The 24,143-nt window shown below is 43.3% G+C and overlaps 1 protein-coding gene across 6 annotated transcripts in view; it reads left to right on the top strand.

The window, feature by feature from the left end:
- The window catches only part of CDAN1 (codanin 1), a 46,213-nt gene that overhangs the window by 2,177 nt on the left and 19,893 nt on the right, over positions 1-24,143 (top strand). The window contains exons 1-16 of one of the 6 annotated variants that reach the window (XM_034769189.1): positions 3,379-3,445; positions 4,205-4,295; positions 6,064-6,288; positions 7,060-7,253; positions 7,786-7,905; positions 10,196-10,274; positions 10,775-10,895; positions 11,959-12,068; positions 12,950-13,039; positions 14,987-15,062; positions 17,282-17,487; positions 18,357-18,471; positions 20,183-20,326; positions 21,040-21,206; positions 21,864-21,945; positions 23,722-23,811. In XM_034769189.1, the coding sequence (XP_034625080.1) occupies positions 4,249-4,295; positions 6,064-6,288; positions 7,060-7,253; positions 7,786-7,905; positions 10,196-10,274; positions 10,775-10,895; positions 11,959-12,068; positions 12,950-13,039; positions 14,987-15,062; positions 17,282-17,487; positions 18,357-18,471; positions 20,183-20,326; positions 21,040-21,206; positions 21,864-21,945; positions 23,722-23,811 (1,866 nt within the window). In that variant the 5' untranslated portion in view covers positions 3,379-3,445; positions 4,205-4,248. Of the gene's footprint in view, positions 1-1,018; positions 3,551-4,204; positions 4,296-4,344; positions 4,725-6,063; positions 6,289-7,059; positions 7,254-7,785; positions 7,906-10,195; positions 10,275-10,774; positions 10,896-11,958; positions 12,069-12,949; positions 13,040-14,986; positions 15,063-17,281; positions 17,488-18,356; positions 18,472-20,182; positions 20,327-21,039; positions 21,207-21,863; positions 21,946-23,721; positions 23,812-24,143 lie in introns of those variants that run through there. The other 5 variants (XM_034769188.1, XM_034769186.1, XM_034769185.1 and 2 more) reach the window with 5 other exon arrangements.

The raw sequence follows: 24,143 nt of genomic DNA, 5'->3' as shown, positions 1-24,143 counted from the left end.
TCGCATGTTCTTAGATGTTAAGGCCAGAAGAGAGTATTCAATCATTTCGTCTGATCTCCTGTATAACACAGACCTTAGAATTTCATCTAGTTACTTTTGCATTGAGAGTCCATTTTACAGGTGGGAAACCTGATGGTCTGACAGGGTAACTGTCTTGGTGAAGGGTGCAGTCCTAGGATACATCAGGTGTGGTATTTTTAGTAGAGATAGGGAAGTGTTAGTATCCTTATACAAGGCACTGGTGACAGCTCATCTGGAATACTGTGTGCAATTCTAGTCTCCCATATTTAAGAAAGATGAATTCGAACAAGTGCAGAGGAGGGGTACTAGGATGATCAGAGGAAGGGAAAACCTACCTTACAAGAAGAGACTCGAGGAGTTTCGCTTGTTTAGCCTAACCAAATGAAGGCTGAGAGGAGATATGATTGCTCTCTATCCATACATCAGAGGGATAAATACCAGGGAGGGTGAGGAGTTAAGTGTCAATGTTGACCCAAGAACAAATGGGTATAAACTGGCCATCAACAAGTTTAGGCTTGAAATTAGATGAAGCACAGGTGCGGACTTTGTGATTTCCCTGGGGAGTGCTCGACACCCCTCTACCCCCCGCTCTGCCTCAGACCCCATCCCCACTTCACCCCATGCCCCTACCCTGCCTGTTCCAACCCACCTCTGCTTCTCCACCCCCCAGCGCCTCTTCCATGGTGCTGAACAGCTGATCACCAGCGGGCGAGAGGCGCTGTGGAGGAGGGGGACGAGCTGATCAGCACAGCTGCCAGTGGATGTTGAGCACTTGCTATTTTTTTCTGTGGATGCTCCAGCCCCAGAGCACGAAATCAAGTGAAGGAGGAGTGAAGTTGTGAAGCGGCCTTCCGGGGGGGAGGTGTGTGTGCATCCGTGCGAGAGAGAGAGAACCTAACTGGCTTCAAGACTGAGCATAAGTTTATGGCGGAGGAGATGGTATGATGAGACTGCCTACAATGGCACGTGGCCCATCTGCGACTGCTAGTAACATATCCCCGTTGTCCAGAGATGGGACACTAGATGGGTAGGACTCTCAGTTGCTACAGAGAATTCTTTTGCAAGTGTCCGGCTGGCAGGTCTTGCTGATATGCTCAGGGTTCAACTGACGGCCATATTTGGAGTCGGGAAGGAATTTTTCCCTAGCTCACATTGACAGAGACCCTGATAGGTTTTTGCCTTCCTCTGCAGCATGAGGCACGGTCACTTGCTGGTTTGAACTAGAGCAAATGGTGGATTCTCTGTAACTTGAAGTCTTTAAATGATTACTTGAGAACATCAGTAACTAAGCCAGAGGTTATGGATTTATTACGGGAGTGGGTGGTGAGGTTCAGCGTCTTATGGTGTGCGGAAGGTCAGACTAGATGATCGCCATGGATGCTTCAGGCCTTAATATCTAAGTCTAAGGGCATTTAGCAAGTCTGCATCAGAGCTGATAAAATCCAGGTCTGTTGACTGTCAGTTTTGTGCTCTAATTAGTAGAGACATTTTTGGAAAACAATGAACAGTGGAAAAGCAGAGAGAGATTTTACAGATTTTTCTTACTTGAACAGGAAACTGAAATTCATTTGCATTTTCAGCCAAATCTCCCAGCATGTGCTTCTTGAAGGGTATATATATGAAGCAAAGGAAGATACCTCCTCTCTTAAGAAAAAGCTCCATAAAAATAAAGTACTTGCTGTCTTCTGAAATTCCTGCTTTCCATTTCACCAAGGTCTCACTTAGGGAAATAAAGCTTTTCCTCTTTGGATAGGGCCTAAGAGAGAAGAGCACAAGTATGACAATGTGGCTGCCAGGTCTCAATACAAAAAAGAATTAGTATCCAAGAGAATTCTTCTGGCAGTGTGTCTAACTTTGCCTAGTTCTGTTGTGAGGAAAATAGAAATGTGATGCACTGAAAGAGCAGAGTGCCTTTTTTTACACTGCATACAAGGTTTTAGAGTATTATAATAATTTTTATTGATGGTAGAATTCTCAGATAATTTACAGATGTTACCCTTTTAAGGATTATGTTCCCATGAAGATTTAAAATATATTAATGTTGCATTCTTATTTAGCTTTCTTGAATATTAGTTTTGTGCATCATAAAAGTTGCAGCATACTATATTTGGAGCTCTGTGATCTCACAAGTGAATAATATGACTTCATTAATATGTAGTAAGAGCTTTTCTCTTCTGTTGTGTCCTGCACGTGAGGATATCAAAGCATTATACAAACAATCATTTATTTTTGGAGCACCCTCTGAGGAAGTAGATGGTATTAGTAGGGAACTGGAGCCACAGAGAAGCTACAGGTTTAATAAATTGTCCACTAATTTTGTTTGCCTCAATTTTTGGCACCCTACTTGAAACATTTTAAAGGGGTCTGATTTTGAGGTTCGGATCACCCACAGCTCTTAATGACTAGGTGCAGTGGTGGGTGCTAAGCATTTTTGTCAGACCCCAATTGTTTCCAGCTGGGCAGCCAAAATTAGTGGCTGCTTTTGAAAATTTGGGCCTGAGGAATCATTGTCAGACTTGGGAATTCTGTAGAACCAAGAACTCCTGAATCTGTTCCTTGCTGTAACTACAGGAGACGCTCCCTCAACTTAAAAGTGTTAGAAAAAATCCATGATGAGGATGAATTTGTGCCCAGTATATGAGAGAAAGAAACAAATTGGAGTAAGTCCATGGGTATCTTTATTAATGTTTTGTTCTCTTTCCTTGCAGGAGAACCATGTCCATGACAAGCTGGTACCTCATAGTTTGCTTCAGAAAGACTTTGTGCCTTTCCTGTTGAATTTTTTAAGGGAACAGACTAGTCAGATCTTGACCAATGGGCCCTCTACCCCTGCTAAAACCCCAAATTCTAAGGTCCTCAGGAGCTCAGCTAGCCATGAGAGTCAAAAGACAGGGTCAGAAAGAAGGGCAGGCAACTCAGCAGGGTCATGCAGCAGCCGAATGCAGCTCTTTTCCCAGAGGACCCCTGCTAGCTCCTGTACCCCAGGTGCTAGTTTTCCCTCCTCTGCTGCATCAAGTGGCTCTTCTGCCTTTACTGGGTCAAGCTTGTCTGGCCTCGGCAGTGATTTCCCCAGCACCAGCCCAAGCTTTGGTTGCAGCCCTGTGTTCAACCACAGCGAGAAACGTTCATCTCAGAAGGCCAGTTTGGGCAGCTTCCTTATGCCCACACCAGATGTCCAGCCAGTGAGGCGAGGAAGAAGAAAAGGCTACAATTCTGCCAATGCCGCTGGCCGGCAAGTAGCTCGGGACATAGGGCGAAGCCTCACTGAAGAGGAGGATGGGAAGGGTGACAGCACATCGTTGAGTGGCGGGAGGAGGAAACGGAGTGAGGTGGGTCCTACCTCAGCCAATTCCCCACCTGATCAGCTGAACCTCAACAACTTGGAGGAGTTCCCACCCATGAGTGCTGCTTCTGGCTTGACAAAGTAAGAGCAAGTCTTCCTTGTTGCACTCTTATTTTTCTGATCGTGCTGGCAGCATTGAGTACTGCAGGTTATTTATTGGAAGCAGCTGACATTGTTATCTCACAGGTAATAATATACAGGTGATCTTATACTGTCTCAGTTATGAACGTTTTGTAATAGATTGCAGGTTGGGGGTTGTTGCTATGCTGTGCAGCCCATGTTTCTCAACTCACCATGCTTCCCCCTCCCCAGTATCCTTCTGAGGCCCCTCTAGGGCAGGGGTCGGCAACCTTTCAGAAGTGGTGGGCCGAGTCTTCATTTCTTCACTCTAATTTAAGGTTTCACGTGCCAGTCATACATTTTAACATTTCTAGAAGGTCTCTTTCTATAAGTCTATAGCATATAACTAAACTATTGTATGTAAAGTAAATAAGTTTTTTAAAATATTTAAGAAGCTTCATTTAAAATTAAATTAAAATGCAGAGCCCCCTGGACTGGTGGCCAGGACATAGGCAGTGTGAGTGCCACTGAAAATCAGCTCGCGTGCTGCCTTTGGCATGCGTGCCATAGGTTGCCTACCCCTGCTCTAGGGGCTCATCTTCATTAGGAAATCTTACCATGAAACACAGTTGTGAAGAGTTGAGACAGTGGTGATGTGATGCTGAGCACACCTTTGTCTTTGTTTGCCATGACCAGTGAGTCACAGTCAGTCAGCATTATCTTGACTCTTTACAGTTGTATTTAAACATGATAGGGCTTATCCTCAATATGAAATCCTAGGTGGCTCCTCTACTTTGCTGCAGCTGTCTGGAACAGCTGCTGGGATGGCAAACAGGCATTCTGAGACCTCTGGTGGCAACAGCATTGGCAGGTGAGGCATCATATGTCTCTGGCTCTGTGGTGGCGGTGAGAGGGAAGTGGGTTCCCTGTGGTAATGGGCTGGGTGGATGGTTGGCATGTGGGTTCTGTTTGTTTCTTGAAGTGCATGAGTTTCCTCTGATTGCTAATGATCTCTTGTAGCTGGGCTGGCTAGGGGCACAGCTCTTCCTGGTGATACAAGCTGTTGGTCCTTTTCTCTCTCTCTCTCTCTCTCTCTCTCTTTAATGAAAGCTAAGATTCACTGCTAGATCTCAATAATGGAGAAATCAGGCCCCTTTAAAGTCTCTCATGTTTGCCACCTAAAATCACTTTTGAAAATTTAGGTCATGGCTATCTGTAAGAATCTGAAGGATGTGTGATTCTGAAAGGCCTCTTCAGATCAAGGCAGGAGCTTCTCCGGCTGGACTTAGCTGAATGTAATGTAGGTCTGCCCCACTAATCTTAGCCACCTTAACTCTCCTTCCCTTTAGTAGACCTCAAAGTTCATAGGTTCAGAATTCCGAATAGTTGCTACAGTAGCTGATACTCAGCTCTCCATACCACAATGTAGGCTACCAGAGTTTTCTTCCTGTGAGTCAGTGGTCTCTTTCTCCATGAGGGGTGGAGTACCCCCTCTCTTTCCAGGAGATATAGTTACAATTGAATCTGTACTTAGCAATTCCTGTTAGGCCTGGTCCATCTACACTGAGGTAATATCTCTACACACAGACACACACCAATTAACCACCTTGCAGGGAGAGTTAAGCTTCTGCTGCCTGGTCTGTGCAGTTCTAAAGTCAGTTAATTGAAGTGATTTTAGAGCTGGTTAGAACTTTTAGTTCTCCTGAGAAATAGGGTTCCACATGGAGGGTGGGGATTTAAAGATGGGAAATCCTTATGATGCTCTGTGAGATGGTTTTGGCCTGCAGGATATGATGCATTTCCATCACAAGCAGTAAGTTTCAAGTTGTGCAGAGTGTGACTGATGTGAAAAGTTTGAGGAGACCAGTCAAATATAAGTCTGGAAGTAACAGTATAAGTAGTCTTTTGAGGTCCCTAGCAGCTAACATTGTAGTAGGCAGCAGATTCATTGGGAAAAAAGATGTCAGTTGTAGAACACTGATTTTATCATAATTTCTACATTTTATTTAAAATGACATATTTGTGTTTTATGGAGCCTTTTCCCCAAGAATCTCACAGCACTTTACAAATCTTATGCCTCACATCACAGAGGTGAAGAGAGATTAGGATTTGTCCAGGTTACAAAGCAGGTTGGTGACAGAGGCAAAAATAGAAATCTGGGAGTCCTGACTTCTACTGACCCTCTTTGGCTACTATGTCATGCTTTCATGAACATTTTGGGACTATATGATGACTATATGATGAACTGATGGGCAGCCAAAACTTGGTATATCCTAGGTTAACAGTCTTACAATGTTGCTAGATAAGTTGAGTAGTATCCATTTTTCATCCATTTTCCCCCGTGGTGATCATAGTTACTTTTAAGTCACAGCAGTGTAGTAGTAGGAAATACGCTGTACTTCATCAGGATCATTGAAGTCTATATTTGTAGGATGTACCCACTCTTTGTCTACTGACTGGGGTAAGATCAGCCACCCTGCCGGATGCAATTACGGTTGCACTGTATCTTGATTCTCTCCTTCCTTATCAATTTTACACTGGCATCAAAATCCTCTGAATGAGTTTGATGGATTTGACTATTTTCTCTCTTGATCAGTTTATGCTTCATTTAAGTGGAAGCCTCTCTTAAATTGTTGCAGCAAAAGCAAGCCATCAAGACGAATCAACCCAACTCCAGTGAGTGCTGAGCGCTCCCACTCAAAACCTAAGATGTGTTTCACTTCCACGCCAGTCAGCCAGTCTCCAGCTGCTCGGTTTCCATCTGGGACCAGTCTTGAGACCTTTGCTGCCATCCAGGAAGGGAACGTTACCTCCATAACTGGGAGCAGCCTTCAAGAGGAGAGGGAGATGCTGAAGAAAGAACGGTACAGTATGAACAGGGGTGGGGACATGTCTGCAGGGGTTCATACATCTCCCTTTATTAGGACATTGCCAATAAGAAGTTGTAAATTAACAGAAAATATCCAGACCAGATACTAGTTGTTTAATCAAAAATTGACCTAAAAGTAGATGAGATGAAAATGAACGTGGTATCAGACTAACAAGTTTTCAAATTCAGCCTTCACTCTGCAGAGTAGAAGCACACCTTTAAGTGAAAAGTAACTCTGGCATCATATTGGTCCTGAATTTATTGTATTTCAGTTACTCCTTATTGCATTAATGTAAAGTTCTGTTGGTCAGACTGCACCCTCAAGCATACTTATGTAACACCATTGTCTTCAGATGATGCTCTGTTTTACCTATGCAAATCTACTGAAAGCTAGTAGGGTGCGCAGAGGTGTAATGCAGTGCCTATCACCCCATTTTAGGAAAGGGAAAGCTATAGGACAGAGAGGTTGAGTGACTTGCCTAGGGTCACACTCTGAGCCACAGCAGATTTAGAGTTCGAACCCAGTTCTCTTGAATTCCAGTTCTGTGCCTTAACCACAAGACAATCTTTTGTCATTAGGCGGAAAATAGATGTATTAGGTAATTTAATCCATCTCCTGTATGGAAACTGCATTAGATTCTGTAAATGTTGTGATCAATTCTTGTAGGAATCCCAGCAAACCATACGATGAAAAGAAATCTTCCTGTGTTGAATGTGGTGTGTGTCATCTTCAGTTCCTCTGTAAGTCATTGACTTTGAATTTCAGATGCAAGTTGCTGCACCAAACATCTTCTCCTGCAGGCCTGTCTCTGGATCCCAGTACACCTACCAAGCCTAATTACAGTTGGAGTGGAAGTCTTGCTACTGATAGTCAGCTAGTGACCTGTGCAGATCTCAGTAAAGTTTCCTGCAAGAAACAGCTGGAACAGCTGGCTCAGCTCTATTCAACTTGTATAGCAGGTAAAGAACTGGGAGTAGTGAGATGACCATGGCATGGAATATCTTCTTTAAATACTTACTATTTCCAGAATGCACGGATGACTTAATACAAGTGAATGCTGCCTGGAAAAATAAACAGAAACCTCCCTCCTGCTCAAGAGTATATCCACCCCTCACTGGACAGAAGCCTAGAAAACAAGATGGGGCCCTACACAATTCCCTGAACCCCTCAGCAGACTCGAACTGTATTGGCCCAACTGGAAAAGTGAATACCAGAGGCCAGGACTCTTCCCTGACAATGCTTATTAGGTTGAAGTGGTTTATAAGCTGTTTTAAACTGTTACCCATGGTTTAACTTTTGAGGGAAAGGAGGTAAAATGCTTTCTATAATGCACCTACCCAAATGCGCATGGCTGTTTATCAGCATTGTTGAGTCCTGTATGGATCAGCTGAGACTGTAAGCTTCAGATTTGATTATCCTCATTGTTATCTTGATTTATTAACATAGACTAATGCTGAGTATCTAACTATTTTATCTCACTTCCTCTTCCAGAAAATCTGGTTCCAAATATTTTCCTGGAGCTCTTCTTTGTCCTGCAGCTGCTAACATCCAAGGGCACAACTTCTTCGGAAGATGGTGAGAATGACCTGGAATTCAATCAAGGATGTAAAGGTCAGCAATGCTCTTGAATGGAGACTAGGTTGTTCCCAGGCCTGGTTATGGGATACAGAGCATATCACCTCTGATTCAAGGGGTTCAAATCCAGCTTCAGGGATTTATTGACCAAAAGTCATTACACTGAAGACTTCTGAGGCCTGCATTAAGTGAATTAGCATATCTCAGTGAGTGGTATGGAATATGGCATTCAGGTAGTGAACAAATAAAGAACCCTAAAAGCTTAGTTACTACAAAAAGACCAGTGTCTACCCTTGATCTAGTATAACCCTCCTGTTGATATGAGGGGGATGTTCCACTATGGAGTGACAGGGGTATTTAGCCTGAAACTTATAGACCAGGCCACCAAATTACTTTGACATTTGGAATGAATGGGTGTTTTATAATCTAGTAGGCTATTGAAAACCAGGTTATGGTAGCTCACTGCTATTTTCTAAGAACTCCATATTTACCTGCTAAAACGAATTTTCAGAGAGAAGAGTGATTCACCAGATTTCCTCCTCCCATCATTTCCTTCAAACCCAGAAAGACCATTGTAAGTTTAAGGTCTAATTTTGCCTAGGGACACGTGTGCAGTTCCCATCAGTGGGAATTGTACACAGTTTTTTGGCAGATTTAGACCTTACACTAAGTTAGTCGTCAGATGGATTTTTGGGTAAGGTGTGCAAAGAGTGACTTCTAGCTGAGAATAGCTCCTGTTGTCTGTTAGGAAAAGGCTCCATTTTTGGCTGCTCTTACTGTTCTGTCACCTACAGATCTGAAGGACTCTGGCTGGTCTTGACTTCAGTAGCACAGTGCACCGCAGCCACTGTCTGGAGGAGTCTAATAATTGGTTTATTTGCTTGATGTTTTGGCCCACAGTTGGCAGTCTGTGGACATAGTGCTGCCAATATGTTCATCCTGTTCCAAATCAGTTTGGATTGATTGTTTCGTCAAGGAGGGGATGGATAGAATCCCATTGATGCTGTCCCAGGAGTCCACATCTGTCTTGTAAGGGCTTACTCCATGCATGTCTAACTCCCATTGACATCAGTGGAAATTCCATTACTTCCAGGATTGACCCTTAAGAGAGAAGCAGCCTCTTGTCCAAGGCTGAGATTTAAGGAGTTAACGTGAACTCTGATCTAGTTGATTGCCCACTGCTAACTAGAAAAGGTGGATAATTTTGTCCAGCAAGAACGCTGGTAGTTATATCGATTAAAATAAGAACAGTCAAACTGAGTCAGACCATGGTCCATCTAGCCCAGTATCCTGTCTTCCAACAGTGGCCAATGCCAGGTGCTTCAGGTGATCCATCCCCTGTTGCCCATTCCCAGCAAACAAAGGCTAAGGACACTTCAGAGTACGGTTTTGCATCCCTGCCAATCCTGGCTAATAGCCATTGATGGACCTATCCTCCATGAACTTATCTAGTTCTTTTTTGAGCCCTGCTATAGTCTTGGCCTTAACAACATCCTCTGGCAAAGAGTTCCACAGGTTGACTGCGTTGTATGAAGAAATACTTCCTTTTGTTCGTTTTAAACCTGCTGCCTATCAGTTTCATTTGGTGACCCCTAATTCTTGTGTTATGTGAAAGAGTAAATAACACTTCCTTATTTACTTTCTCCACACCAGCCATGATTTTATAGACCTCTATCATATCCCTGCTTAGTTGTCTCTTTTCAAAGCTGAAAAGTCGCAGTTTTATTAATCTCTCCTCATATGGAAGCCATTTCATACCCCTAATCATTTTTGTTGCCTTTTTCTGTACCTTTTCCAATTCCAGTTATCTTTTTTGAGATGAGGTGACCAGATCTGCACAGAATAATGGCAATCAAATATCAGGCTTCAGGGCAGGCTCCAGATAATTGCCACAGAGATCAGGAAGAATCCTCCCCTCTCATGCAACATTGCACAATTGGCCAACTATGTTAGAATGGGGTGTTTTGCCTTCATAGAATCATAGAATATCCGGGTTGGAAGGGACCTCAGGAGGTCATCTAGTCCAACCCCCTGCTCAAAGCAGGACCAATCCCCATACAGATTTTTGCCCCAGATCCCTAAATTGCCCCCTCAAGGATTAAACCCTCAACCCTGGGTTTAGCAGGCCAATGCTCAAACCACTGAGCTATCCCTCCCCCCACATGTCAGGTAATGGGCACTGATGGAAGGAGGATGCTGGTCTTGATGGGCCAATGATGTGACTGGGTTTGGTAATTCCTACATCCCTCTTAATTAATTGCATTAGATTTTTCTATTTAGCTTCTGAATTTTCCACCAATTGTTGTTAAATGCTGTTTGTTTTCAGATGCAGTACATCGGCAGCATTTTCGAAATGTACACAACTGTGTTTATTTTGCTGTGCAGGTCTTGGATTGTCAGTTTGAGTAAGTTGAACCTTTCTCTTTCTTTGTGTGTAGGTGGTTGTGTGAGAGGGCGAGAGAGCGTGCATCGGGATTTCACTGAGGTCATTTTAGGGGCATGGTATTGAGTAATTTGTGCAAAGTCACGCACTGAGTTAATGACTTGATTGAATTAGAAAACTAGGACCTTTCTTTGTGGTGGCCTCTACACCATTATGCTTCCGTATAAGTGTCCTCACAGGGAAATGGTAGGTTATGAGGTAACACATCCAAAATGCAGTTGGAATTTTGTGAGACTGGTGTTTTGCTTCAGATGCCACCACAACAGAAAAAACTCAGTGGACTTTTTCCTTCATGTCACCTCCATGCTACTATGGCATTTGCAGTGTGTCCTGTTGATGCTAGTGGGATCTGGATCCCAAGTGGCTAGTGGTTAAACCTGCATGTTTTTTGTAAAAAATAAATGTACACTTTATTTAGATTTACTCTCTCAATGTTGTGTTCCGTGTGTGTTCTTTTTGCAGAATTATTTCTCGTTTAGAAAAGGGGACATTGAAACTTTTGGCTGAGAATGAGCGGATTGCATCCTTTTCCCCTGGCTTGCATGCAAGGCTTATGAAAGCTTATGAAAGCAGCACAGCCAAGGTAAAAAATGAATAGTCCTTAGAAAGTTGAATATATGAAATTCCAAGGGGTTGCCAGTAATATGCTTGCCTATCTCTCCCTGGCCGCAGTGAGTTTGATGGTTCTGATATCAAACCCTGTTCATCCTTCTCTGGGGCTTCATTTTTTCAATTTATTTGGAGACTATGTTAAAACCACCCTTTCCTGTCCAGATTGAGCCTGTGCATTGCTAGGGCCAGTGACCTGTAGCTGGGGATTCCTTTAACTTGTATTCCAATTAGGGTGAAATCCTGACTCCATTGAAGTCTGTGGCCAAACTCCCAGTGAATTCAGTGGGGCCAGGATTTCACTCTTACCCTTTTCCCTGCGGTGAGTCTGGAGGAAGGAAGGATGGCCTAATGGACATGGCACTGGGCTGCGACTCAGGAGGCTTGGGTTCATTTCACAGCTCAGCTACAAACTTTCTCTGTTGTTTTGGGCAAAACACTTAATCTACTCTGTGCCTCAGTCCCCAATCTGTTTTAAAAAAATTAGAATATGGGGTTGTACTTCCCTGCCTGAAAGCAGTGTTGTGGGGATAAAATCAACTGATGATTGTAAAATGCTTATATGATGAGGGCCGTATAAATAGAGGTAGCAGCTGTGATGAAGCTGTTTTACTGATTGAAGGGATTCTCTCTCTTTCAGAAGAGGAGAGGAGAGATGATGAAATAGGAATCACCACCTGTTACTCTCACCTTCTCAGAATCCCTGTGTTGAGTTGATGTGTATTAAATGATTGCACAGGGCTCTTTCCCCAGCGCAAGTGCCTGCTAGCTCTGTTCTCCTGGTCTCAGGAGAGTTCCTCAAAAGTGATAGGAGATGCCCCCTTACCATCCTACTGAGTGACTGTGTCTGTGCCTTTTCTGCACTAGTGCTGACCAGCAGTTACTCATTAATGGTTAGGAAATTGGTAGTGTCTGAACAGCTTGAATGTGGTAATACCTAAGTTCACGTTCATTTCTTTTTACCCTTCCAACTGTTAGGCTGTGTGTCAAATCAGAGAATTGCATTATACTAATGGACTCTGTTATATGTTCAATAGGTGTCCCTCCTGCTGCCTTCGTCTGTCCAGTCCGTTTCTTTCCAGCCAGAAACGGACAATCGTTCTAACTTTCCAAGTGACAGGGCTTTTCATATATTTAAGAAGCAAAGGTAAATGTCCTCCAGTTTTAGTGTGTGTGGGGTATGTTCTATCCATGGTCGTGAATAATTGGATGCCATAACATCCAGCTATACTGTGTATATATACAGCATAGTGGGGATAGTCTTAGGGATGTTTTGCTCTAAAAACACAGGCCTTTACTATTTACAGGGAGTAAGGACTTAATCTCTTTAAACAATGGAAGTCTAAATTCTGCAGAAGTTGTTGACATGGAAGTACAGCACAACGCAGTGCTGGTTCAGCTCAGCCTTTGGAGCTACTCCTTCTGTCTCTTTTCTATTTTGTGGTGGGAGAGTAGGGGAGCGTCTCCTCTCGACTTGTCTCCTCTCAACTTGTTCTCTTTTTCCCGTAGAAGTAATTTCATGTGGTTCCTATTCTCTTTGCTTCATTGAGGGATCCACCACACAGGTTCATCTGCTTATCTGACCCTTACCCTATGAGTTCAGTCCTTGAGGGGGCCACTTAGGGATCTGGGGCAAAATCAGTACTTGGTCCTGCTAGTGAAGGCAGGGGGGTTGGACTCTGTGACCTTTCGGGGTCCCTTCCAGTTCTATGAGATAGGATATCTCCCCCCCCCCCCCCCAAAAAAAAAATACTCTGTCTAATAATGGGATGGTGTTTTGGTCATGATGCCTGAGCTCAGGCAGAGCACCTGTCAGTGGTGGGCTGCAGATTGAAACTGATAATCTCAGTGGTGATGGTCACTGCAGCAAAGTGGTAGGATACATGAGGCTTTGGAGATGTGACTTTTATTCAGTTTGGAGTGTATTCAATTAGGGGATATCTTTGAACTGTTGGCTGGGCGTCAGTGGCTACTGGTTCAGATGCTGAAGGCCCAGGACTTGACCTGTTTGCATTTTTTGTTCAATAGGGACATCTTTTATGAATTGTTGCGCGAGTGGGAAGATAACCATGAAAAACCAGGCTGGGACTTTGAAAGAGTTCTGGGCAACAGGATCAGGTAGGAGACTGGTGCTGCAGCTCTGGTTTGCTAATAGGAAATCCAGTAAAAACTTATTTTTGTCCCTGAAGCCAGTAGATGTACAGAAGGCACAGAGCTAATTATAAAGAAGATATTGTTTTACAGTCTCATGTTTTGGAGCAAAATAGACTCATAGACTTTAAGTTCAGAAGGGACCATTGTGATCATCTAGTCTTACTGACCTCCTGCACATGGCAGGTGACAGAACTTCACCCACCCACTTCTGAAATAGACCCCTAACCTCTGGCTGAGTTACTGATGTCTTTAAATCATGGCTTAAAGACTTCAAGTTACAGAGAATTCACCGTTTACACCTTCAAGTGACCCCTGCCCCATGCTGCAGAGGAAGGCAACACCCCCCACCCCAGGGTCTCTGCCAATCTGACCCAGGGGAAAATTCCTTCCCAACCCCAAATATGGTGATCAGTTAGACCCTGAGCATGTAGGCAAGACCCACCAACCAGACACCTGGGAAAGAATTCTCTGTAATAACTCAGAGTCCTCCCCATCTAGTTTCCCATCTCCAGCCATTGGGGATTAAATCTTTGCCTAATTTTGAGCCTAAACTTATTGATGGCCAGTTTATATTCATTGTTCTTGTGTCTGCACTAGCACTTAACTTAAATAACTCCTCTCCCTCCCTGGTATTTATCCCTCTGACAGATTTATAGAGAGCAACCATATCTCCCCTCAACCTTCTTTTTGTTAGGCTAAACAAGCCAAGCTCTTTGAGTCTCCTCTCAAAAGGTAGGTTTTCCCTTCCTCTGATCATTGTAGTAGCCCTTCTCTGCACCTCTTCCAGTTTGAATTCATCTTTCTTAAACATGGGAGAACAGAACTGCACACAGTACTCTGATGAGGTCTCACAAGAGCCTTGTATAATCGTACTGACATTTCCCTGCCTCTACTGGAAATACCTCTCCTGATACATCCTAGGACCGCATTCGCCTTTTCACGCCACATCACATTGTCATAGTCATCCAGTGACCAACTAATACACCCAGGTCTTTCTCCTCCTCTGTTGCTTCTGACTGATTAGTCCCCCTCTTACAGCAAAAATTCTTGTTGTTAGTCCCTAAATGCATGACTTTGCACTATTAAATTTTATTCCATTTTTATTACTCCATTTTACAAGGTCATCCAGATCTTCTGGTATGATATTCTGATCCTCCTCTGTATTGGCAACACCTCCCAACTTTGTGTCATCTGCAAATTTTATTAGTGCACACTCATTTTTTGTGCCAACATCAGTAATAAAACTGTTAAATAAGATTGGTCCCAAGACTTATCCCTGAGGAACTCCACTAGTAACATCCCTTCAGCCTCATGGTTCACCATTCAATATGACACTTTGTAGTCTTCCCTTTAATCAGTTCCATATCCATCTTTCAGTTCCGTATTAAGCCTCATTGTCTCTGATTTAACCAATAATTTCCCATCTGGAACTGTATCAGATGCTATACTGAAATCCAAGTAGATTAGATCTACTGCATTTCCTTTGTCTGAAAAATCTGTTATCTTCTCGAAGAAGATCAGGTTGGTCTGGCATGATCCACCTTTTGTATAAAAACCATGTTGTGTTTTATCCCGATTACTGTTCACCTCTATGTCCTTAACTACTTTCTCTTTCAAAATTTGTTCCAAGACCTTGCATACATTTGAGGGCAAACTAAGAGACCTGTAGTTTCGTGGATCACTTTTTTCCTCTTTCTTAAAAATAGGAACTATATTAGCAATTCTCCAATCGTAGGGTACGACCCTTGAATTTACAGATTCATCCCACTTCTTCTTTCCTTGTTTTCTTATTTATATAGCATTGGAAGGCATTGTTTTTTAAAGAAATCACATTGTCCTTCTGCTATAGCTGTATGTAGACTCTATTTTGATTGGCTCTTTATGGTTTTAGCAGTTTGTTTTGTTTCCCAGGGCTATGATGAATCACCTCACAGCAGCCTATAATCACAGCCACTTTGCCAGGCTCTTTCAGAAACAGCTTATCCAGGTAAATAATTTTATTGTATTTTCCATAAACAGAGCAATTTTGCTAAGCTATAGCAAAATGTAACCTAGTATTTATACATATGTACACATACTTTTTCCTGTAATTGAACCCTTTCCTGAGTGAATGGAATTATTTGAGGGGGTGGGGAAAATGGATATCTCACCGGGATAATTTTATCAGTTCAAATCCAGCATAGATCGGTAGGAAGCTGCCGTTATCTAATGACTGTAGAATGGGCTGTGTAAAATAAGTTTGTTCCCAGTACAGTTCTTAATGGACATGTATCCATACCACAGTGGACAGATATGCCAGGGAATTAATTGATGGAGAGTGGATAACTTAATCTGTTCTACCTTAGAGATGATTCCTCTGTCAGGTTTGTTTCACACTAATAGGGCTGTGTATGGAGCTGTGACTACAGAGGGCTTTAGTCTTGATAGCTGTTCACCTGGCACATTTTACCAGCAATAAAAATTCACACATTTGGAAATTTTAAAAAAATGTTTAGACGTTGATGTGTATCTGATTCAGACTTGCCCGGTTATGTTTGTTGTGTTTCTCAGTGGAATTAATTGTTGCTGCTGGATCCTGGTCTGGATATGATGGCCCCTGATTTTGGTTTATTTATGCCCAGAAGAAGACTCGATGCTGTTTGAAGCATTATTGTTATTCTGTCTAAATTTTTTCCCTGCTATTGTTCCAAGTAATGTGTGAGATCACTGTGAGAGAGAGAGAATTTTCTACTCGTTTGCTTTGTGTGTAATCATTTCCATTGCTGATCCTGTATAGTTGGTCAGTTTCCCTTGTTTGTGGGGGGGGTCTCCTTTCACACAATACTGTAAAGAGAGATATTTAAAAAAAAAAATCTAAACCACAAAAAATTGTCAGAGGCTTGGTCAGGTGTAGTACTTGAAACTACAAGCAATGCATATTTTGAGATCAATGGCCCTTTAGGTTGGGATTTTCAAAGGAGACTAAGGGAATTAGGTGCCCAACTTGCAAGTTGGGCACCTAACTCCCTTAGTCACCTTTGAAAAATCCCACCTTTTAAGTGTATTTCTAATCTGAAAAGAGACTGTGTAAAAATGTTATCTTCTTATTCTGCAAATATGCTCCCTGTGTCTCCACAGTTGTCATCTGCTGACTTTAGTGAGCAAAATACGGTTTTACTGCTCTCTACTTCTGTTAGCCTTGCATCATAGCTAAGAGACTGGGGTCATCAAAAAAGGTGTTAGTTAACAAGTTCCAATTGCAAGGCCAGATTTCTTCCTCAGTTACATCTTTGCATTCCTATTCAAGACCGTAGGGTTTCATAGGTGTAACTGAAGACTTAAGTTGAAAATGTTTTGTCTGCAATGAGGTATGAGTGTAACTGACCAGGACTTGGCCTGCTGGCCCTGTGTGATTTGTGATACCTGAGCAGGAAGGAATCTAACTTGACTCTTAGAGCCCAGGGTGAGTTTACAGGGTTGGCAGTTGTAAAATTATTTTCCTTTGTAAACTTGAGCAGGTTCAGTTTAGAATTATTGAGATGCAATAAATGTTAACCTCGTCATACCGTATTTTAAGGAGTTTATGTCTCAGTGTGGTGCCAGGATTTAAAGTTGCATCCTTGAGGTGCCTAGGTACCTGATTAGTTCTGAGGGCTTGAAGACCTCTTCCTTTGAGTGCTGAGCTGTAGCTCTCTGTGTGGATGAGCTACTGCAAGTAATACTTAAAATCTGTGAAGCACTGGGGAGCCCCACAGAGTCTGGTCCAGGAACATGCAGTAGATGACAGTGAGAAATAGCACAGTTTTAAATAGTCCTGATCCCTGAGCGGTGGGCTAAACCGTGGAAGACTGAACTCTGGTTCATGCCGGTTGTACAGTTATCCAGGGCATTTATATTCTCTGTGTAATAGGAAGGCAGGCTGGCCCAGCAGCCTATGGTCCTAGTGTTAATGTGTGGGATCTGGATTCCATTCCTGAGACTACTCGGCTGGGAGGATAGCATGTGTTGGCCTTGTACGCTTTTCCATATGTTCTCCCCTCCCTTGATTGGCTGAAGGAGGTAGCATTCATGGGCTCTACAGGGAGCCACATCCAGTTCCTTGCATTGGTTAGAAAGCTCCTACACCAAAAGTCTTTTTATGGGGCAGTGTGTGGGTGGAGCAAAATATCCAAGATAAAAGAAAATCTTATACATTTCCCATCTCCCTCCTTTTTCCCCCTCCTAAAGATGTGTAAAGGTCCTATTGGTGGCACAAGTTGGGGAGATACCCCAGACCAGGATGTCCTTAATATGCTGGGTTCCGATAACCTGAGCCGGCTGAAGAGGCTACAGGAGAGATTTGTCGTTCCTCAGAGCATCAGAGGGCCCTGCCCGCCCCCTGCCTTCCCAGGGTGCCAGCAGTTCTTCAGGGACTTCATTCTCAGTGCAGGAAGGTTAGCTGCATATCACTGCTTATGCCTCGGCTAAGTTTGGATGGTTGTTGGCTAATACCACTGGTTTGTGCTGCAGCTGGGGAGTCAACTCAGAAACTGGTCTTGGAACTCCAGCTGTTTGGGACAGTGGAGCCCAAGTGGGGACGTTTTCAAACTCTGAAGAAGGTTGCCATTTGCACTGTCCATTAAGTACTCCTGGCTGGTGTAGTTACCAAGTTGCTCTTGTATCCACTGGCACAATCCATCTTCCTCTCCTAAGAGCTACATCAGGCTAGTTCCTAGTTAGCTTACTACAGAATCAAACTGAATGTCTTGCCAGAGGGGGTCATGGTTCCCTAATACCACGAGGTGATGCAACAGCGAACAGCAGGAGCTCTGCACAGCTGAAGTGTTCCTTACAGGGTGGTGGTCAGTGCCCTGCCGTGGAGTATGGGGCTGTTCTATGGTTAGCCTTTCATGTTCCACAGCATAGATTCAGATCTCCCTTAGACTGCAACTGAAATGAGTTTAGGGCTCTCACAGTCTCATCTGTAAATGTTTAGCCACAGCATTAGAACTAGCATGCTGTTGGAGAATAAGGGGAGTCTCTGTTCCAGAGAGGCCCAAGATTAGAATGGAAAAGGTGGTTAGTCAATGTTGAGGTTGGTTAGTGCACTGACAGAGCTGTGTGGCGAGACTTGTATGGAGTCTGCCCAGGCTCTGTCTGGCTGTTAGACAGTGCTATTCTTGGCCACACAATGCACTTGGAGTTCCTCCCTTAAACGAATTGATGTTTTGTATCAGCCCGTCCCCCACTTCAGTGATTAAGACTTAAATGTTAGTTGAGATTCCACTGCCATTTTCAGTCTGACTTTCATCTTTTGCTGAAGCTACCAGTTCAACCAGCACCTGATGGATAGCCTGTGTCTAAAGATACTCGAGCTGGATGGCCTTACTTTGGTAGAGCATGAACCTAGTGATGGGGAGGCAGATATGGATGAACAGGTAAGTAATATGTTCCAGACACCTACTAAGAACTTGTTCATTGGATCAGTCTAAGAGCTGGTTCATGACAAGGGTTTCCTAGTTGCTACAGTGATATAAATAATAATAAGACTTGTTTAAAATTCAGTTATAGTTGCAATTATTATCCTCTTTAAATAGTATTTTAGAATATTTTTTTAAGTTACATCAGTATGTTTGGAAGATAAGAAATTCTCCCCTAAGGTTCCAGTAGTCACTTTAACTTTGCCTCTCTATCCTGCTACCATTTACATGTGCTCAGTTATGGTCACAGGTGTACCTATGCAAACTATGGCACCTTTTGATGTTTAGCAACTCTTAAAATGTGGTTCTATTCTGAAAAGGGTCAAGTTTTGTGTTTTAAAAGACGTCTTAGCAGGTCTGTTCACTGTGTGTTGAGTGATGGTCTGACTGCAGTACAAATAAAGTAACTTTTAACATTTAAAAAAAAATCATGTTAACCCTGTAGAGCTAGCATACGTATGTTTGTAAGGCTAACTATGCAATCCCATTGTTCTCAAATTTTGCCTAGTTATACCTGTGCAACTACACTAAAATCCTGAGGGTTGCACAGGTTTAACAGAGGGCAGAATATGGCCAGCAGGATCTTTGATGATCATGTTGCACAAGCCACAAATTTAGTTTAGCTGAGATCCCAGGGTGTGTTTGTGGTGCCGGCAGCTTCTGTGATGAGCAAACAGTCTGGAGTCACTGAGACAGAACACACGTAGGACCCCAGGCTGCCATCTTCACAGAGTCACTTTTCAGAACGAAACGGCTCTCTCAATTCTCAGAGATATGCAGCTGCTACTCAGCTGATGTTGGCTATGTGCTGATTGCTCTTGCTTCATTGCCAGAGATGGAGGAGTGCAGGAATATCAGGTTAAGATTAGTAATATGGAAGTATGACTGTTTGAGCAGCTTTTTGCTTTCTTTCTTTTTTTAAGAAAAAGATCTTGGATTCATTTGTTGCTTATGGCAGTAATGGGAATATCCCCTGAGTAGCCAGTGCAACAGTGAAGACAGGAGCTGTGTACAGCCATTTATGTATGTAATTTAAATGTACCCATCACCACAATATCTAGTTACATTTATACTGATTAAATGTACTGCACTGGTCTCTCTGGAGGAGGAGCCAGGGCTCTACTTGCACTCAATTCTAAGCTGCTTTTGTAGGTCTAAGTGGCATGTCCCCAGAGCATGTTTCTGGGGCTGTATTGCAATGTGATTAAGGGAATGCCTGCTGGAAGAGGTGAGACTTTGAAGGCTGGAAGAGGTGGGCTCAGGTGCATCTCTTGTAGTAGTGAGCTTCACAATTGAGGGTCCTCTGCTGAAAATGTTCTTAAACTGAAACCTGGACTCTGTCAGTGGAAACGTTTTTGTGGAACCCATCTACCATGGAGAAAAGTAGAGAGACATGAGGTCACATAGCTCAGCCTCTGTCCATGCAGGGCTTTGAAGAGAAGGGCCAGGTCCTGTAAACACTTGATTGCTGAACTCCGCTTTTGAAGGAGACTTGAATATTGCAGAGTGCCCTTCTCTGTGTTGTAGGGGGGAAAGTTTTTCAGAGAGGGGTGGGGAGGATGAAGCTGGGAGGCATTTCCTATGCAGGAAGAAAAGAACTCTGGTAGATAACTGCCTCCCAGTTTGGTGTGGTGTTGTCCCTGACCAGTTTTCCTTCTCTCCATTTCAGGATGAAAAAAAGCGTTTCACTGCAGCCCTGATGACTCTCCGGCTCCTGGCAAAATTTCTAGGATTTCTTGTTTTCCTGCCATACCAAACAGTGGAACCACCGAGCAGAGACTTGCAGGAGTCTGCAGTGGCATTAAGGAACCAAGTAAGTAACCTGCTGGAGAACCAGTCTGTGCTTTTGCTTGGCAAGTAAGTTTCCTTTGCCCCAGATGAGGCAGATATTTCTCTGCTGCCTCTGGCAGCATCATTTCATGAGGTGGAACAGACTCCAAAATGACATTCCACACTGTGCTGTGCCCTGTCTCCTATGTGTGTGTCCTGTTGGGTGAAGAAGAGCGTGTGAAAGAGGGAGGTGTTAGTAAGTGGTGCAGTGCTGAACTTCTTGATGATGCTGTTTAATCATAGCCATTGTATCGAAGACCTGAATACACTGGAAAGACTTCCTTTGCATTGTGTCAGGTTCTGCTGCCAGAAACACTTTCAGGAGTGTCTCAGCCCTCTGCTAAATACTTCCACTAATATGTCAAACCAGATTCAAATTGCCTTTTATTGTCTGGAAGAATTGAACCCAGATCTTCTGATACCGGGTCAGGGTTCTAGCCAGAAGACTATCTTCTCAAAGCTACAGTGGGATTTCCATTAGCTATTACTAGCAGGATATTTAATTTATGTAGATCTCCAGTGACTGGAAGTTACAGAGATATAAACCCTAGCCATTTTGTTACCACTTAATTGTACAAAAAGTTAAATCATGGAAAGAAAAACCATAAGGTAGATGTGGATTTTTCTTTTTAAAGTAAGTGTGAAAAGTTAGCTTCAGACTACTTTAAGTTGACTTAATGTGTGTTCCCCATCAAGACCCTGCCTGTATTGGATGTATTGAAGCTCCTGAGACGATCTATCTTGAACCGACGTACTATCCTTACCGTTCCTTGGATTGTAGAGTTCCTCTCCCTTGTGGACCATTTTGCTCCATTCCTTGACTACTACAGGAGGGTATTTTCCCTCTTGCTGCAGCTGTACAGGTGAGAGACTGAGCAAGGATGCCTGCACCTGCTTGAGAACATTTCTTTGCAATGATAATCACGTCCCACTCTTCTTCCAAAATGGTGGCTGTGAGGCTGCATGCTTGCCCTCAGGTGGGACCATTATAAAAATCGCTTAATTCTTCTGTCCCTGTTACAGCTGTAAATCACTTGTATTTCTTTTGATTTTATACTATGTTAAGAGGAGTCCATCACAAGCTCTGGGAACCTTTGACACTTGATTAAAATACAGAGTTTGACCAAATATATACAACTTCCCATGTGTCTTCAAGCCGTGTGTAGCTGCAAAATATAAACTTAAGTCCCTCTGCAAAGTTCCCCACTGCCCAAATATTCTCAATTCTTCTCCCCTCCATAAAAAACAGTGCAAAGAGATGGGATTTGTAGCATGTCCTCAGGTCACCAAACTGTCTGCCGCAGACCAAATGTACAATGCACTTTATACACCCTCACCTCCTCATGCACAAGCTAAGACACCTTCCCTGCTCAAAAGAGCCTGAGCTTTAAGGTAGACAAGGCAGGGAACAGGTCAAGGAAATGGAGAGCATGGAGACAAGTTATAGTATAGTGAGAATATTTTTTTATTAATGCAGCTGAGTTTTAATGGTCTCTTCTACTGCCCTTTCTCCATGGCAGATGCCTGGTTCTTTCTGAAGATAAGGAGATGAGTTTCCTAAACAAGCTACTGATACTTGCAGTGCTGGGCTGGCTTTTTCAGGTACAGTAGCTGGAAATGTAAATGGCTGGAGGAAAAGTGTGATAGAAGTTAATAGAAAACAATTGAAAATGAGATAAAGTGAGCTAAAATAAACATGAGATCCTTTCTGTAGAGAGTTTAACACCTCGTGTAAAAACAACAAGGAGTCCGGTGGTACCTTAAAGACTAACAGTTTTATTTGGGCATAAGCTTTTGTGGGTAAAAAACCTCATTTCTTCAGATGCATGGAGTGAAAGTTACAGATGCAGGCATATAATGACACATGAAGAGAAGGGAGTACCTCACAAGTGGAGAACCAGTGTTGACGGGGCCAATTCAATCAGGGTGGATGTAGTCCACTCCCAATAATAGATGAGAAGGTGTCAATTCCAGGAGAGGCAAAGCTGCTTCTGTAATGAACCAGCCACTCCCAGTCCCTATTCAAGCCAAATTAATGGTGTTAAATTTGCAAATGAATTTTAGTTCTGCTGTTTCTCTTTGAAGTTTGTTTCTGAAGTTTTTTTTGTTCAAGAATAGTGACTTTTAAATCTGTGTTAGAATGACCAGGGAGATTGAAGTGTTCGCCTACTGGTTTTGTATTTTACCCTTCCTGATGTCCGATTTGTGTCCATTTATTCTTTTATGTAGAGACTGTCCGGTTTGGCCAGTGTACCTGGCAGAGGGGCATTGCTGGCACATGATGGCATATATAACATTAGTACACGTACAGGTGAATGAGCCCTTGATGGTTGACGTGGTTGGGTCCTCTGATGGTGTTGCCAGAGTAGATATGGGGACAGAGTAGGCAATGAGGTTTGCTACAGGGATTGGTTCCTGGGTTGGTGTTTCTGTGGTGTGGTTTGTAGTTGCTGGTGAGTATTTGCTTCAGGTTGGTGGGTTGTCTGTAAGCGAGGACTGGCCTGCCTCCCAAGGTTTGTGAGAGTGAGGGATCGTTTTCCAGGATAGGTGGTAGATCATTGATAATGCGTTCGAGAGGTTTTAGCTGGGGGCTATATGTGATGGCCAGTGGTGTTCTGTTATTTTCCTTGTTGGGCCTGTCCTGTAATAGGTGATTTTGGGGTACCCGTCTTGCTCTGTCAATCTGTTTCCTTGCTTCCCCAGGTGGGTATTGTAGTTTTAAGAATGCTTGATAAAGATCTTGTATGTGTTTGCCTCTGTCTGAGGGGTTGGAGCAAATTCGGTTGTATCTTAGGGCTTGGCTGTAGACAGTGGATCGTGTGATGTGATATGGAAGACACTCCTGTATAATTCCCTAGTTTATTTCTATAGATCTCATCTTCATTAAACCATATAGCACTTTTCCTCAAGAGCAAAGGGCTTTGTCTGTTACAAGTGCACACATTCGTTCCCACTGAAATTGGAAATTGTCTTGCACGTGTGCTGAATGCTCTGGGGAGGTGGCAGTGTTTTGTATTAATCAACAGAGAACTTGTCCAGCTGATTAAGAAATGGCATTGAGACTCCAAAGGGAGTCCCATTCTGTCCTCAGCTGGGAGAATAATGCCTATTTTAGTGGGAGTGAGAGACCCCTGAAGCTTGGTGAGGGATATGAAAGATTTTCGGTGGGAGGTTGGGATATGTGAAATGTAGGGTAATAAACTCTTGACTTATAGAAAGAAGCTACCTGTGGCGTGGTGGGTCTGGCAGAGTATGGAAGATTTAGTGGCAGGATATATTTTTTTAGAACATTGAAAGACTGTCCCACCCCTGTAGCTGGAACTGTATTTCACTCACTGACTGCCGGTGCATGGCAACTGTTGAGTGTTTGTGTTCCAGGTCCCCTCAGTCCCAGAGGAGTTGTTCTTCACCAGTGAAGTCAAACAGGAGGGGTTGATGAGGGACACTATGACATCTGCTCAGGCTTTGGTAAGTTTGTGTAAAAGTAGCTGCTTTAATATTTGCTGCTGATTGACTGACTGAGGCATGGGTGGCCTGCAGGCCAAGTGCAGCCTGTGGACTTCAGCATTGTGTTTAATGGCTTATCTTCAGTGCAAATGTGTCAAACAAAGACGCTATAGGCTCCAGCAGGCAATGCTTCAACTTGTCCAACTGGTCAGATTGCATTTTATTATTGGGACCTGTAGTCTCCATGGGCTGGACTTCAATATGAAAAACACAGGCAGCTGCAATCAGCTTGTTTTATGCAAATTACCCCCCAGGGCTTTTGGTAAACTGCCAATATGACTCTAAACTGGAGA

This window comes from Trachemys scripta, chromosome 4 (genome assembly GCF_013100865.1).
Source record: "Trachemys scripta elegans isolate TJP31775 chromosome 4, CAS_Tse_1.0, whole genome shotgun sequence".
NCBI classification, from domain to species: Eukaryota; Metazoa; Chordata; order Testudines; family Emydidae; genus Trachemys; species Trachemys scripta.
Note: the sequence above shows the minus strand (reverse complement) of the source record. Positions and strands in the feature narration are given on the sequence as shown.